The following is a 16,804-nucleotide window of genomic DNA, read 5'->3' as shown; positions in this document are numbered from 1 at the left end:
TAATTCATTGAATACTTAGTATCATTCTATTCGATTGAGTTAGATTTTTTTTTTGTTTTTTAATTTGATTGAATGATATCCAAGTTAATTTTTATTGGGTTCATGTCATATGTGAGATAGCTAATAAATTTGATCATCCCATGATCATACATGTGCCCTATTTTTATTTTTTTTTAGTTATATAATGTGGGTTTTGTCTATACCAATGGACAAGGTTGTTCCCTCGTCTGACATAACAAAGCTAGAGTTTAGGATGGATGTTGATTGTAAATATTTCAAGTTGTACGTGTATGGAAAAAACTTGATCAAATGTGATTTTATTAACTTACCAAGTAAAGGGTATATTTTTTTTTATAAAAATTATTTTTTAAATTATTTTTTAATAAAAAATATAAATTTTCAAAAAAATTTAGAATTGCAACTGAATCACACTCCCAAAACTTACTCAAAATCAACAAATAGCACCACCAACTTAACCATATTACTCCATTTCATTGTTTCACTTGAAATTTATGTCTTGAGAACAATGTTTGTAGTTCCAATATTCTTTGAGCTATTTTCACTTCACTAAAACAATTTCAAATCCGAGTTTTTGCTCCTCCGAACAACCACTCCAGCCTTTACTTTATGTATTATTTGAGTTTTTTTCACCCCTTATTTAAGTGTTAAACAAACACTTAAAGACTTATTTTGGGATAAATATAAATTGTTTAAATTAAAAAAAGAGAGAGCCGTACACCACCCCACATGACTTGGGATGTTAATGGATATCCATGGATCATACTATATATATATATATATTACTCAACTATGGATTTCGAGAATCCATTACTCAACAATTATTTAATATTTAATAAAAAAATATAGTAGTCGGCGATCACAAGGCAGACAACAAGAGATGGAGAAAGAGACAAAAGACAACTTGCTGCTCTAAGACTACAGATGACATCATCATCCCTTCGCTCATCAAAGAGGTCGAGACCGAAACAAATATCGCAAATTTAAACACGTGAACTAAAACTGCACCCGATATTTTTAGAGAAACTTCAAAGAAAAAAAGGCAGGTTCCTCCGAAGCCACCATCACGCCCACAAAGGATAAACGGCAACCCCACCTGCAATTTTATTAGTATTTTTGAAAAGTCTAGTCTAGCCCTCCCCTAAGTTCATGCACCTTCGTCCCTATATATCCCCAGAAAATCCCCATCAGGAAAGAAATACAAAATTTCAAAACCCACAGTTTTACTCAGCACCCTCTAAGCCTCTCCTCAAAGCTTGAACAAGAATTAAGGAGTGATTGATAATGTACGGGCAGAGCTTACTTGATCAGCCTGATTATGCCTTTCTTGATTCCGTTCGCTTGCATTTGCAAGGCGAAACTGTTTCTACTGCTCCTACCACTGCTTGCAGCTTCACTCCAGCAATTACAACGACGACGGCTGCTCCAGCTGCTAATTGTACTCCACCCCATGTTTATTGCAGGAGCACAAGCTTCAGCAGCTTGTATCCTTGCTTAACAGAAAACTGGGGAGACTTGCCACTCAAGGTCGACGATTCCGAGGATATGTTCCTTTATGCTGTCCTCCGCGACGCCGTCACCGTTGGGTGGGTCCCATCACTCAAAACCGATCAACTGGTGCAGCCCAATTTCCCACTAGTGAAATTGGAACCCACAGAGAATCTGACTGTCTCTCCGCCCTCCGCGGCGGTTCCAGTGGCTGAGCCTGCGGTGCTTCCGTCCAAGGGGAAGCATTACCGGGGTGTGAGGCAGCGGCCTTGGGGGAAGTTCGCAGCGGAGATTAGGGACCCAGCGAAGAACGGGGCCCGGGTTTGGTTGGGGACGTTCGAGACGGCGGAGGATGCGGCGTTGGCATACGATCGTGCTGCCTTTAGAATGCGTGGGTCGAGGGCGTTGTTGAATTTCCCGTTGAGGGTGAATTCCGGTGAGCCTGATCCGGTTAGAGTGACTTCGAAGAGGTCTTCTCCGGAGCCATCATCGTCGGTGGACAGCGGGTCACCAAAGAGGAGGAAGAAGGCTGGTGGCACGGCGGGTGCTGCTACAGTTGTGGCTAAAGCTGGGTTGGAAATTGGGAATGGGGTTGGATGTCATGTGGGTACCCATGGCGAGCAAATGTTGGTTATCTAGATAATGTTTGAAAGTGAAAGAGTCTCTAACATTGTGGTGATTTCCATAATGTTGAAACTGTTAGGGGTGGGAAAAACAATTACTGCTAACTGGGGTAAAAGGTTTGTGAATAGAGTTTTGCTATTTTGTGATTTTGATGTAAAATCTCTTCCAACGGAAATTGGAAACATTTCATTCTATTTTTGGATATTTCTAGTCTTAACCTTTTTGTTTATTAATTTTATTTGTTGTAGCCACCGCAGCATTTAGTAGAACTTCAAATTGCATAAAATTAATCAGTGCAAACTCAATGGCTTTGGTTTTGAAATATCAGCAGCTGGTTTTAGAAATATATTGACATGCATGCAGAAAGACAATAAAAACCAACATCCTTGCTTTGAGATAAAGATACGAATCTGCACTAAATTTGAATTAAAACCCCCCCCCCCCCCCCCCCGGTGACTTCATTTTTTTTTTTTTAAAAGGAGAGAAAATGGTGACAAATTTCTGATTCTAGCTGGATAATTCCTGATTCTAATATGCCATGAGCAACTTGGTTTACCACCAGGAGACACATCAAGGGTGCAGCGATCTTCTTCGCCTTTAACTGTGCGGTGACTGTCTCCTGCGATTTGGAAATTAACAAGCTTGAATCAGTAAAGACAGAATGGAAAACATGCAATCTATATGAAGTAAACCTGATGAATAGTGAAGAACATGTAGAAGATGGTGATTACGCCGCTGCATTTCTTCTTTTTGAGTAGACATATCAATGAACTTCACTAAGATGGTGAATTCGTATAAGATGAAATCAGAAAGGTTTAATTGAGAAACAAGGCCATGGTGCCACTTTTGTTTCATTAATTGCACATATTTCACATCCACCAATGTCAAGGATCAAGCTGATGAAGAAAGACAGCCAGCTTACTGTCATGTTTCAGCCACAAGAGGACGAGAAATCTGGGTTTTCTGAGGCTCAGATGCATGAATATAGGCTACAGTTCATACAAAAAAAACTTGCTTAGTTGCCTCGTTAATCAACTTAATTCCCCATCCATGTATTCAACAATATCAATGGAGATTACTGTTTGCCTGAAATGAATGACTAATCGCATACAATATAGAACACAACTTTAAGATGGATTACCTCTTGGATCGCATGAGATCCCTTCATGTTCCATTGGTCCACCAAGAAAGTCAAAACTATCACCATATTCCAAGAAACAAAGGTCCTGCTTGTGCTGTGATTTCTGCCAGCCAAAAATAAAAAAAGGGACCATATAACAGTTAATAAGAAATTATCTCAATGGAAATAATTTGCAGGAACATACAGCTCAAGATTCAGGGTTACTAAAACCACAGCACTCGAATTCCTCCTCATCACATATTCTGGAAATTTTATGGTAAGAACTGCTTTGTTGTATGTTATATAAAATGAAATGTGTCTGCTTAAAACTTATGAAGAGATGAACTTAAAACATTTAACATAACCAAAGTTTCTTTTACTTTTCATGGTTGGTTCTCCAATGCCACAGGGATCACTGATAGCCAGAAATTTAGAAGTCAAATTACAACAGAAGAGCAAGGAAAAACTCACAAAGTAGAATGCATATTCAGCTTACACCTTAAAATGTATATTTTTCTTTCCTTCATCAATTCTACCTTGGAGTTCCTGCTGGTGAATCCATGTTCAACTGACACATTTTACTAGCGCAGTCAATCTTTTCTTCAATCAAGGAAAGCACATTGTCTGAAGTGGCTAACCTGAAAGTTGCAAACAATAGCTGTGACATCCTTCCACACCGGCTTCACAAGGACAATAAACATAAGGAGTTTACGGGGGGGTTGGACCAAATTAAAACGGGATTTACAGAAAAAAATTCATGCTTTGGTGAAATTAATGTGCACACAACAATTTCAGAAAATCCAAAGCAGAGAACGAAATCACATGATGTACACAGCAGAGAACACTAGCCACTCGAGCTAACCAATAGATCCCAACACATTATTGCCAACAGAATATGCAATTGTAGAAGCCACACAGCGAACAGATGACAATTTGATTTTCACCATCTTATTCAAACTACCCAATGTTCAGTGTGACCACCAAAATGTGGCAATAAAATGAGCAACTTATCATGGATGAGATTTCAGCAACATTTCATCCTGCATTAATCCCTGTCTCAACATCTTGTGGGATATTGAATGACATAACTGGATGAATGATGGGACAAATACTTTGATGGAAAGTGAAGCCCCCTTTTTCATAGAAGTCCCCAGCACATCTCAATTGATTTTTTTAAGAAGATCCTCTTGATTGCAAAACGCAAGACAAAACTCAAATTCTTTGGTTTTGTCCACCGGGAGGTTATTAAAACATACTTCAGTATTTGGTTGCATCATGATGCCAAGTTCTCCAATAGTGCATTCAACATGAATCCTCAACTGCTTATCCTCCTTCTGCATCCCTATTCTTGGCTACAAATTGTGATTTGTCTTGAAACCACGTGAGGTTGCCCCTAGGGTTAGCTAAAGGTAAAATATCATAAAGTGCAATGTAGAAGGTGATGTTCATGAATACAACATCAATTGAAAGGACTCATCGAGATATCATTTCTCCAACATCTTCTTAACCAGAACATAAAGCAGCAAATAGTTTAATAACTCCACTATTTAGATGCATATCAATAAAAAACATGTTTTCATAAATTGCATTTCATTATTCCAAGTCATTGATAAAAGAACCATATGGTGACGCCCCCTTTAACATGACAGAACAAGTCTGCCCATGTTTAATTACCAAGTCCAGGGATCGTAAACAATTTGAACCGAGGCACAATTACTGCACCTTGACAAGAAAGAGATGCTCCAACCAGGAATCATTCTTAGAAATGCAGAAACTAAGGCGGTCAATGACCTTTAATAGGACTTTGTGTGGAATCTGTGTTGAAATATACTTGAATTAAAGCATGTATTTGAAAAAATAGGGACTATAAGCCTACCAGTTTCCCAAAGCATCGATCATACTCCTAACCATGCACGAGATCCCTCTCTGCTGCAAATTGCACCTACAAATGAAATAACCCCAGAGAATCAAGCGTTAAATCGAAAACATTTATTAGAGACTTGATGAAGCCAAACAAATGACTTATTATTCACAGGGTATATAATTAAATCTCAAAACATATTCTCAACTGATTCAACTTCCCTTTGACTATGCCCTATAAAAAAAGCATTACAAAAGGATCATTCAGAATTAATTAACAGGTAAGGCAGGTACATGTTTCCAGTACCTGATGCAGAAACGGGGAGACCTACCGTATCATGCAGTCATTTATAAGTAAGTCTTCACGTTCACGCACATTAGAAACCTCATGTTCCTCTTGACGTTTATTGTAAGAGAGAACCTATAAGGAGTAACTAAAATTATAACAGCAAAATAGCATTTTTTTTCTTAATGGAGAATATGAAAACAATAAAGAGTTTATCCTGTAGAACATGAAGCGAAGGGAAAAACTCGAGCATAAAATTCTAATTTTGCAAGACAAACTGAAATCCCACGAAACGAAACAAACAAAATAAAGGAGTTCACTCCAATTGCAGCTATAAATTCGATCCAGCGCATAAATTTCAAGAATTTCAAATGAGAAAAAAAACTAACATTAGTTAAAATCCAGTACCTTATTGGTCTCAGAAAGAGTAAGCACAGTGAGTCGTTTGAGCTTGAGGATTTGATCCTGTGACAACTTTGGCAGCATAGCAGAATCACCTTGAGGATTACAAATCTATAAATATTCAAACATGAAAAAACAAACCTACACGCACAATCTAAAGAAGAAAGAAAAGAAAAGAAAACAATCAAGTGCATTGCTTGTAGGAGATAGATAAAGCCAACCCACAAAACAAAATTGACAGCCAAAAAAAAGGGTAAAGTTTGTTTCTTTTACCTTTGTAATCACGTGAGGTTCCATAACCAAATAAGCGAAGCAAGTCAATATAAGCAGAATCCTCAGTTCCTTGAAGCTGCCATTGAGAATTCAGGTTTAAAATAAATCAATTTCTCTACAAGAAGCTAAACAATTAAAAACACAGAGAAGAACATTGTTGAACGCACCAATTAATTTATTAGCTAAAATAAAATAAAGAAGAAAAGAAAACCTGGAGGATATTAGGGAGAGATAAAATCTCGGAAAAAGCGAAAAGAGAAGGGTGAGAAGTGGCTTCAACGATGAGGTTGGCGAGAAAGGAGGTGGTTTCAAGAGTTGAGGCTTTGTTCACGAACGTTTGGATTACTTGGGCTTGCCCTTCCTCTATCTCCATTGTCGCCTGCTGTTTTTTTCTTTCTTTCGACAAAATTTGAATGGGACACCAAGCTCAAGTCTTTAATATATACATGACACACAAAATTTGACAGCTCAAGTCTTTAATATATACATGACACAGACAAAATTTGACAGTTTCAAAGAGAAATTTTCTTGCTACGTGATCATGCAGAATGACCACCTTCATTGTGGATTGTCGCACTGTTATTATAGACAGTTCCATTGTTATCGTGGATGGCTACACTGTCATAAATGGCTGAAGTATTAATAGTTAAATTGGTTAGTTCACTGATTATGAGTCTGAGTTTACTAAATCATTAAACAATTATATAATTGTTAATTTTAAAATTTGAAAATAACTCGAACATCACATTAAAAAAGAATAAAGAAAAAAAAGTATAAACGTGTCTTCACACTATTTTATGCTTATCATGTCAAAATTAAATAGAGAATTACACTAAACACGCAAAATGAGAGGATTGATGCGCTCTGGTCTAAACCAATTTCCTCTCCTCTTGGGCTCAGTTTCAGTTCCCTTCTTCTTCTTCTTCTCTTCGGCCTCGGTTTTGAATTGGACTCGATCTTGAGCCTTTCTTCTCCTTCGCAAGCTCGAATTTGTGCCCACCATCAAGAGTATGTACCTCTTAATTATCACACCAAACCCCTGATAATTGCCCTCGCTCTCTCTTTTGGAACCATTAAAAACTTTTATTTGATCAGTGAAGGGAAAATAAAATGGAACAGGAGCCTAGTTAAGCAAACGTATGTTTAGTGGCTCCTGTAGAATTCGGTGAAGGGCGAGAAAGCAAGAGAAGTAGAGGACCTTCAGCTTCGTGCTATAATGCGGGCCTGAAAAAATAAATGTTCAAGTGATAATAATACTTTCAAAGAATAAGTGAATTGGATGTTGACTCAGTAGTCATCCTCCCAAGCAACATTCAACATGAATTAATCTATATGTAATTTTTTATATAAAAAAATCAGAATAATATCATAAAAAATAATAAATAATAAAACAAAATTCAAACAAACCTAACATTAATAAAAAAAAAATTAAAAAAAAACAATTCTAAAAAAAATTCTAAAATCTAAGCTAACCTTCCAGAACTATAAACCAGGTTTTGAGTTTGAAATTACTTCATCAAAGAACCTAATATACAAGAAGAATGAAGTTTAGCATGGCAACAAAAAGGAATTCAAAGACAACATTAAATTCTTAGGATAAAAACACCATGGCAATCCCCAAGTAGATTTGCACAGTAAACGGGCTACGTATTTACAGTGTAATAAAGGAAATGTCAATCGAAACAGAGTTTCAGAGTTGAACTAAGAAAAAATAATTTAGAAGAATGTCAATCAAAATAACATGCAACTCACAGGTAGGTTTTTGTATATTTGTAAGTATATACTTCATGATCCTGTAAATAGTCATGGTTGTTCAAAAACCTGAGTTCCTACACCACAGACCCAACACTACACGAAATTGTTTAGTGCAAATTAAGAAATGGACTCATGACCATTGACTTGGAATGAGCTGAAGGGAGAAGGGGACCGTACCACCATCTTCATTGCAGGTCCCTCCACCACATTGACATCTCTACTCACCTTTGCAGCCTCTCTCTCGCTCTCTGTAATCCGTCGCCATCCTGTCGTTGTCCACCGAAAGATGAATGCTCCCTCCAACACTGCCATCATAAGCCCAATCTGGAAGAACTGCTCTTTCTCCTCCTTCAAGGTCCGTTACTGATCTCCAAGAACAGCGCACCAAAACTGTAGACATCCACTTTAGCAGTTACAGGCGCATTCTTGAACCATTCACAGGGCACATAGACTCGATCGTGTCCCTCCGATCATCGTATGGGTTCGAGGTTGATTTGAGAGTAGCAATTTTTCCAACCCAGGCGGTTATTCCTGCATCGAGATAATAATCTAGAGTATGTTTTGAGGCTTAATATCACAGTGGATGATTGGGAAATCACATTCTTCATGTGTTGCTGCTAGTGTGATATATCATTGATCACTTGACCAATTATTAATTTCCTTGTTAATATTCTTACTTGTTCTTCGCTTTTCCCCTTCAAATAAAGAAGAAACTATAATGAAAAATTTAATTTCACGAATAAAGATAACAAAACACCATCGATTGATTTTTTTTTTTAATTCAAGTTTTCTTATTTTAATTTTTTCTGTTTTTATATTAAGTTAATTAGAAATCAGACTTGAAGCTTTATCTTAGTTCAATTTGCATAGGATTCTCAAAATATCAAGAAAAGAATTATATATTTAGTTAATACTCGGTTTTGAAAAATAAAATTTGATTTTATTAATTTAAAATAATTGAAGCTTTAAGGACTAACTTCAAAACTTGTTAAATTTTCAAATCAAGGATTAATTTAAACAAATAAGGAAAATTTGTTGGCGTGTGTGAGGAAGGTGGCCACATTACGGTGGCAATTGACCTTTAGAGGATCTCGGGTTTCTTCATCAACGATGCGTGTTGATATAGAATCTCTGGTTTGGCTTTGACAAACCATCTTTTTTTTTTCTTTCTTTTTTCTCTGCTTAATTTTTGTGTCTGACTTTCTTGTTATTTTTTTAGTTTGCTTTTATATGGTTATTTTGGTTTCATGACCCAAGTTATAGGTTTAATAGGTTTATCTAGGTTTTCTTAGGATTTTTTCAATCCTTTTTGTTAATTGATTTTTTTTTAATTTCATCCTTTTATATTACTTCTTTACCATGTTGGTTGATAATTGAATTTTGTAATTTATTTTAGTTTTTTTTATGTTAAGTTATCCAGGTCTCACAATATAAGTTGCGAATTTGACAGATTAACTTAAGTTATTTTTTTTAATTGACTTCTTTTCCTATTTTGTTCTTTAACATTGAATTAGATGAAAATTGAACTTCATAATTTTTTTTTATTTGTATTTTATGGAGGTATCATTTTTTCATGACTTGAGTTACGTGCTTGAAAAACTGACCCAAATAGTTTTTTAGATTCTTTTTTAAAAATTAAATTTTTTTCTCCAGATTCTTCCTTCAATTTGTTTTTGTTTAATTCGGTTCATTTATCATGATTGCCTTTTTTTGTTATCATATGAATGAATTAGGTGAAATTATTGAACCCAGTTAGGTTTATGATTCGAGTTGCAAATCTTTCTTATTTCTAGAAAGCATGCTAGCAATGTCTAGTTATTCTTCTTCTTTTTTTACATTAAAAAATATTTTGATCCAATACACGATATAACATAGGTTGCCAATCTAGTTGAATCCTAATACAATTGAAAATACTTTTTATTGATAATGAAAAGAATCCCAATCAATTTACAACACTTGATTAGTTCAATCTACTAATAACTCGTGTTTTGAGTAGATTGAAGTTCTAGTTACTCGAATGCACCAAATTGATCATTTTGGTCAATAGCTTTTGATTTTTCCTAATCGATTAGGATTTTTTAAGCTTGAATGATTTTATATGCTCAATTTCAATCTTTCATTCCCTAATTATTAAATATGAATAATTACTATTTTTATTTGGTTGAGACGTAAAAAAATATTTATTTATTTTAGGTAAACATTATGTATACATAGAAACCCTTTTACAATCTTAAATGCAATCTTAACTATCTTATGCCAATTAGGTCTTGAAAATGTAAAGATGGAGTTTGCTAAAATACCATTACTCATGAACTCGTATATCAAAAGCTGATGAGATTATTTATTTAGATTAATAAAGAGTGTTTATTTATGTGGTTGCATTTACATTTGAAGCAGACCATAGAAAAAAACTGTTTGGTTAATAATTTATTGTTTGTGGGATCCTGTATAATTTATATTCAAAATGCAGGTTTACCAAAAGCAACTTCAAGCTATTTTTTCTTCTCCCGCCATCTTCACGATAAAGAGTTCCACTCTCTATTATTCACTCTTGTAAAGTGAACACTAGAGGACATCTTCACTGTTCATGGCTGGACTTAGTCCATCCCAAATTTAAATGCATTGGAAGGTCCCATCCATTAAAAAATTCAATTATTTTATTTTATTTTTAATTGTGTTTTATTTGAAAAACTAGTGTTTAACATTATTTAATGACACTACATGAATTATAAAGAAGATCACATGATGACGTAACATTTATAAAATTTGATCGTAATCTCAATTTTGTTCATGATGATATTTTACTTGATATTTTTGCACGCTCAGAAAATCATAAAAACTATAATTTTTGTTAAATAGATTTTGTATGTGATGAAATTATAGATAATTTATTGAAACAATAAAAAATATTTTATACAGAGTATTATTTATTTATTGATGTAATAACAGTAATTAAATATACTATATTTAAATTAAAAACTATATATATATATATATATATTAACCAAATACATTAAATTATTTGAAAAATGTAACTTCAATCATATTTTTAACCAAATATATATTTTAATTCTTGAAAATTAATGGATTGAATTCAATCAATATAGTAATTCAAAATTGCATTTCAAACAACATCCTAAAAAAAATAATTTTTTTGTTTAAAATTATATTTTTATATTTTTAAGATATTAATAAAAAAATATTATTTTAATATATATTTTAAAACATAATTATTAATACACTTCCGATCAAAGTTGTTGGTGGGGACTAACATTGCAATGTGGTAAATTCAATAGGTTTCTTTTAGAAGGCCTAAAACGAAGATGAAGATGGTTATGCAAATGTTAGGAGGATGAGCCCAAGTTCCTTTGCTTCCTCCCATGTCCATCTTTATCTAGTCTTCAAGGATACCACGCAACAGGTATCTCAAAGTTCATTTATTTCCCTACGTTTGTTTACCTCTCAATGCATGAGCCGTAACTCCGCAATATCTGGCACTGTGTTTGGAATCTATGGCTGCCGATGTGATTTGTTTGCAAGGATATCGCAAAGAAATGATCCCCAAAACGCATCTTGAACACAAATGATGAGTGGTAAGATAACATGATCCCAACGCACATGAAAAAGGTTTTTATTTCTTGGTAAAGCAGGCAGAGTTTTGTGCTAAAATGTTTGATGGAAGTAAAAAACGAAAAGATTTCAGGTGCAGAGATACCTAGCTACATTGACGACGGAGAACTAATAACATGTTTGGTAGAATGTGAAGTGATGAAAAGAGGAAACGTGCATCTGTTATCCCTTTCCCTTCCATTACGATATATTCTACCGAGCATTGCCTAAAATTGCAACCATCTGCGCCTGGATGAGATCAAAACACCAACCTTGGACTGAAACCTACGCTCTCTTTGAAATTGCAATTACATTAAAGTTGAGCGAGCCAGGATTTTTCTCGATCATGCCTTGTATGACTTTAGCAGCATCCTGTCATGCAATAAAGGTCATTAAAATACATACAAACTCAAATGTTCATCCCTTGACGTAAATTACATTTAAAATTTTTCCAGATTAAGGCCTGCCTGCAGCATAGTTTTGGATAGGGTTTGAAAGTTCAAAAAACTGTCATGACCGACCAAAAGGCTGAGCACAGGAGAAACAGCATAGAGTTGACAAGACAGGTTTCTTGAATTTTTAAGCATAAAGGGAGAGTCTTGTTCTTAGCTCAGAACATCTTCAGCAGCAAGGCCTCTAAAACAAAAATTTTGTGCACCAAAAAACTTTCTAAGCCACAATATTCAACGACTTCCACTTGGTAATTAAAGCAATAATCCTTTCAGTGCTTAAAATTATCATTTGTGCTTCATTCTAATTGTTTCAATATTCCTATTACCCAAAAACATTTATCTATAATGTTCCCTTCCCAGCAATCACATACTCTAAATGTTTATGCAGACAACAAAATCAATACACATTTATCTCTAATGTTCCCTTCTTAGCAATCACGTACACTTAATGTTTAAAAGAACAATAAAATAAACTAAAGGATTGTAATCTATACCTGTAGCAAGCTGCCTGGTGAGGATGCACCATGAGATATTGGCCCAGATTTTCTTCCATCAAGCTCAAAAAGTTTTCCTATGTACAACATAACTATGATTTAGGATCATGAATTAAGAAAATCACATTTTTTCTTTTTTAATTCTTTAAACAAGCATAGAGAAAGAGAAGTCAAGTATTTTAGTATTTACCATCTACACAGGTGAAGCAGATAAAATGAGTGTCCACATTTTCCGTAGCCTGCACAACCAACAATTAACAAGAAATCAAAAGGAATGACCTCAATCAAGCAAAATGAAGATGGAGCAAAAATATTGCTACTTTTCAACAAAGTTTATTGATTTTGGTCATTGAGTTTCATTGCAGAGCCTTTACAACCATAGCCGCCCCTTATTCCCCCATCAAACATGAGAAATAATGCCATACCTGCAACTTCACATATTAAAAGCCCAAGCCCAGACCCTTTCCCCAATGAAAATAGTTTCATCCTACGTTTCTCCCAAAGTCAGTTCATCAGTCCGTCTTTCTAGCTCTTTCAAGATCCAACCTCCTCATTAATTTCTCCAACTCCAACCTATTCTCCAAATTAAACTGGTTAAAAACCATGAAGATTTCATTGAGCCTCAAAGAGCCTATTTGCTGAATTTTGCCATGGGTCAATGAAGCTCATGTAGTTATGACATGTTTCTAACACAGGTAATTGACCCAATTATGCTAGCTTGAGGCAAACAATTCTCATCCAACCTCCAGAGATCCAACTCAGTTCTTTAGCACCTATGCTTAAGGTTCTTAACTCTCTGGAACATAATAATAATTATTTTCTCCAGTAAAAAACATAAATACTGACAGCCTTATGTATATTTCTTAACCAGCATGCGCATTAAAAAAAATAAAATTCCTGTGCATCAATTAGAATAAGATAAATCCTTTATCAGTTTGATCACTTGTTAAGGAAACATAGCTTGATTAAATACTATGATCTATTACTGTTTTCTCTTATCATCATAGGGGTTTCCTGCCCATGCCAAGAATAAAAATAAAACAGAGTAAATAAGAAGGCTTATTCTTCATGCCTCCTTATGTTTATAAATACACATGATGTCACCAGATAAAATACAACATTCCATCGCTAGTCACTAAAATTGTAATTACCAAAGCACTCACCTCTGTATCACCTCCTGTGGCCGCTACAGAATGAGCATCTTCCATTTCTCTGTCATTCTCAAGAAATCTTGCTCGCTACATGAATAAAATGAAGATGTCACAAGGTAGAAAAGGATGCAATCATAAGATTCATCATCAAAACATCAAAAACTCTGTAGACATGAATTTTTTGGGGCAGAAGAAGGGAGACAGAGCAGCGGCAGAATAGCCAAAGACAAAAAAGAACTAAAATAAAACCTCCAATGGATCCATGTTTGCAGTTGATTTGAAAAATCTATCGAAGAATGACCCGCCAGCTGAAAATAAAAGGTCATACAACAAAAAAATAAGTAATAGTTTTAGTGACAAGGACTTCAAATCATGTGGTAATGATCCTGATAATATTGGAAGATGCATTGAGTCCTTAGTTCACAACAATTCACATTGACAGGAAGTATGAATTCACAAAAGACGGCATGCTTCTCAGGTGAAAAAACACTCATTGTTGATACTGAATTAACTAAAACATTAAATGTGCCTGGGATGGCAAGTTTACAATCACACAATGGCTATTTATGCCATTTAGAGATAGCAACCTCATAGATTTCCGCATGATCCAAATTGTCAAAACAAGAATGGCAAATGATTGAGAATGCAATCACATTGCATGGCAGAATCCATGCAATGAAAAGTACATATAGATATAACAGTATAATAGATCCTTCCATGTGATTCAGAAGCAAAGTCTTGTTGCCCTCTATGCAGCCTGTCAGAATTCATCCTATAAATTCAAAATCTAAAACAATTGAAACCACTCACACGGATGATTTGGAAGCAAAGCCCATCTGTATCCAATTCCTGATGTTTTTTACTCCACTGATTCCCTTCAAGGCTCCCACCAAATTAAACAAGAAGCCTTTTCTCTTTTCTTTGATCAATTTTATTTATATTTATTTTGGGGAGCTACGGGCATTCAGAACTGGTTATGAAATGCATATTGAAGCTTTTAAGAGCTTTGATATCATGATTTAATTATATAAACAGGAGGGAAACCTTGTGTTTTTTTTTCTACAGGGGTGGGGGTGATTCCAGGACTATATTTCAGTTTTCACTTGCTAAAACAGATGGCATGAAATACTTACTGAGCTTGATCTCTGAAGTGATATTCCCAACAGCATGAAGGAGTCCTATTGTTCCGCAAGCATTACCCACGGTTTGCTTCATGAAATAAACTTTACTGCTTGGATCCTACACCCAAAAAACATGAAGAAATGGCAATGGCAATTGAATTATCAAAGCAAAATGAACCAGAAGTCAAGAACATTCTATTTGTGGACAAAGCAAAGTGAAATAAATTGTGGGCAAAAGGTAAATGCATTTGATAACAATGCTCAACATATAAACCTTGGATCTTTGACACACAATGGGAGCATCTGACTGATTAATTCTCTTTATCATTTTCCATAATTTTTACAAGTCCAGTTGAACAATTCAAAATTTTTCACTAAGATTGAACAAAAAGAATTCTAGTGACAAACATGATGCATGCCAATTAATGCAAAGAAGTTACATTCAACCGATGATCAAATGCCACTGTACTCACCGTTTCAATGCTTTCCTGCTGAATTCTCTCAGCTTCACTCTGGATTAAGAAATAAGATTTTCCCAAAATCAGCAGATTCATATATTCACACTAGCTTTGCAAAATGCAATAAAGTACATCTTTTGGGGAAATTAAACTTCATTTGCTAGAAAGGTCATGATCAAGAAAGGAGTTTAGAAGTCTAGCGGATGTGGATGGTTGTTGCTCTTGAATCTACTAAATCTTACTCATGAAAAACTATTAAATATACCTTCAGTAAACATGAAAACTTGAATTAAAGAATTCCAAAGATATTCAAGAGAAATCATAAAAGCAGAAGGAGGATAGGAAGGACGAGCTGTTTATACACGTTAGTGTAGATGCATAAGTAAAAAAGAAAATCCACATAGCAGTTAAGTACAAGAAATGCAGTCACAACAGAACTTGGCAAGAAAGAACAAAAACCTGTGCTGTTATAGGATATAGAAACAAAACAGCAAGTACAGGCTTTGGAACCATTTCCAGGAGTTCCTCATCCAAGCCATAAACATCACAGCACTCTGCTTCATCCAGTGGAAGTCCTAGCCCCCAAAGAAACTGCACAATGACGAAAATATCAACACAGATTCAATGAAGAGAATGTTGAAAAAGAGAGACACTATGAAATGAAAATGGCATTTCAGAAGCAATCTGTAAAAAAATTATTTTTATTTTTCCTTCTTAAGAAGAAATCAACTAAACCAAACTGATCCTCTATGCCATTAATTTCCATTTCTCAACCATTTCGCCAATTTTTTCTCAGCAACCAAACACAGCACACATAGGAAGAAAAAAAAGAGCATCTCTAATCACCATGAAACAACAAACCAATCCAATCACTGACTAAATTCCTCTTGAAACCAAAAATATCTCCTTCACTCTTCTCAATCCATAAATCTAGCAGAACCAAATCATTCACAAAACCCTAACTAACCATTTTTTAGTTTGAAACAATAATAATTATCAAACAGATTCTAAACATTACTTCTTTTCTTTTTTAAAAAAATTAAATGACTGAAAAACAAAATTAGTACTGTATTATCTCTTCCATTCGTAGCATCCAATCAATCAAACACATAAGAAATCAATTGTTTTCAAAATAAATAAAAAAATAGAACATTACTGGTGTAGTAGGGCACCTGATTCATAACATCAGGGTTAGCTTCAAGAGGAAGCCACCTCTTAGCACCAGCACTTTCATCGATAGTCGTCATTTCTCTCTCGCCTCCTAATCGTTCTCCTTTTCTCTCTCTCTGTATATATTTTTTAAAATTAGAATAACGAAAACAAACAGAAAGGAAAACAGAGAGAGTGTGAGAGAGAATGAAAGAAAGAGAAGAGCAGATGCTGTTTTTGGTTGCTAGACTTTTTTATACCTTGCTTGCTGGCTACGAGCCTGGGAGGATGGTAATGGTGATTTATTAAAATATTTTTAATATTAAAATATATTAAAATAATTTTTTTTTAATTTTTATAAATTATTTTTAAAATTAACAAATCAAAATTATTTAAAATATAAAAAATTATTTTTTTACAAACATAATTTATGCCACATTTTCAAACAACATCAAGGAATTGAAAATCTTTTTTGAATAGTTTTTAATTTTAAAGGGTAATAAATTAAAAATATATTAATATAATATTTTTTTATTTTTTAAAA

General features: G+C 34.5%; 3 protein-coding genes and 1 long non-coding RNA gene across 4 annotated transcripts; 2 read left to right on the top strand and 2 right to left on the bottom strand.

Moving 5' to 3' along the window:
* The first annotated feature begins 932 nt into the window (after positions 1-932).
* ERF-1 (ethylene responsive element binding factor 1) lies at positions 933-2,334 on the top strand. The gene has a single exon (XM_011033645.1). The coding sequence runs from the start codon at positions 1,303-1,305 to the stop codon at positions 2,143-2,145; it is 843 nt and encodes a 280-aa protein (XP_011031947.1). The 5' UTR covers positions 933-1,302; the 3' UTR covers positions 2,146-2,334.
* Positions 2,335-2,580: 246 nt separating this feature from the next.
* Positions 2,581-6,483, bottom strand: LOC105130916 (COP9 signalosome complex subunit 7-like). The gene is made up of 8 exons (XM_011033644.1): positions 6,283-6,483; positions 6,072-6,147; positions 5,805-5,893; positions 5,443-5,531; positions 5,127-5,192; positions 3,787-3,930; positions 3,272-3,374; positions 2,581-2,749 (listed from the first exon to the last, which is right to left on the bottom strand). Exons 1-8 carry the CDS (start codon positions 6,442-6,444, stop codon positions 2,603-2,605), a joined length of 876 nt encoding a protein of 291 aa, XP_011031946.1. The 5' UTR covers positions 6,445-6,483; the 3' UTR covers positions 2,581-2,602.
* A 4,587-nt stretch (positions 6,484-11,070) lies between these two features.
* Positions 11,071-11,568, top strand: LOC105130914 (uncharacterized). Its single transcript, XR_843333.1, has 2 exons — positions 11,071-11,106; positions 11,156-11,568. It is a non-coding gene; the product is annotated as an uncharacterized LOC105130914 (long non-coding RNA).
* UCH3 (ubiquitin C-terminal hydrolase 3) lies at positions 11,483-16,491 on the bottom strand. The gene is made up of 9 exons (XM_011033642.1): positions 16,284-16,491; positions 15,571-15,702; positions 15,127-15,165; positions 14,666-14,771; positions 13,782-13,840; positions 13,545-13,619; positions 12,572-12,620; positions 12,382-12,458; positions 11,483-11,807 (listed from the first exon to the last, which is right to left on the bottom strand). The coding sequence occupies exons 1-9, from the start codon at positions 16,356-16,358 to the stop codon at positions 11,721-11,723; spliced, it is 699 nt and encodes a 232-aa protein (XP_011031944.1). The 5' UTR covers positions 16,359-16,491; the 3' UTR covers positions 11,483-11,720.
* Between the last annotated feature and the right edge of the window lie 313 nt (positions 16,492-16,804).

This window comes from Populus euphratica, unplaced genomic scaffold (genome assembly GCF_000495115.2).
Source record: "Populus euphratica unplaced genomic scaffold, PopEup_1.0 scaffold43.1, whole genome shotgun sequence".
NCBI classification, from domain to species: Eukaryota; Viridiplantae; Streptophyta; class Magnoliopsida; order Malpighiales; family Salicaceae; genus Populus; species Populus euphratica.
This window is presented reverse-complemented; position numbering and strand designations above follow the sequence as displayed.

Coding starts and splice junctions, on each gene's coding strand:
- ERF-1 (XM_011033645.1), top strand. CDS start 1,303: ATGTACGGGCAGAGCTTACTTGATCAGCCTGATTATGCCTTTCTTGAT.
- LOC105130916 (XM_011033644.1), bottom strand. CDS start 6,444: ATGGAGATAGAGGAAGGGCAAGCCCAAGTAATCCAAACGTTCGTGAAC. Junction 5,894..6,071: donor AACCTCACGTGATTACAAAG/GTAAAAGAAACA, acceptor GTAATCCTCAAG/GTGATTCTGCTATGCTGCCA. Junction 2,750..3,271: donor GATCTCATGCGATCCAAGAG/GTAATCCATCTT, acceptor TCCAAATCGCAG/GAGACAGTCACCGCACAGTT.
- UCH3 (XM_011033642.1), bottom strand. CDS start 16,358: ATGACGACTATCGATGAAAGTGCTGGTGCTAAGAGGTGGCTTCCTCTT. Junction 15,166..15,570: donor TATATCCTATAACAGCACAG/GTTTTTGTTCTT, acceptor TTCTTAATCCAG/AGTGAAGCTGAGAGAATTCA. Junction 14,772..15,126: donor AGCAGGAAAGCATTGAAACG/GTGAGTACAGTG, acceptor TTTTGGGTGTAG/GATCCAAGCAGTAAAGTTTA.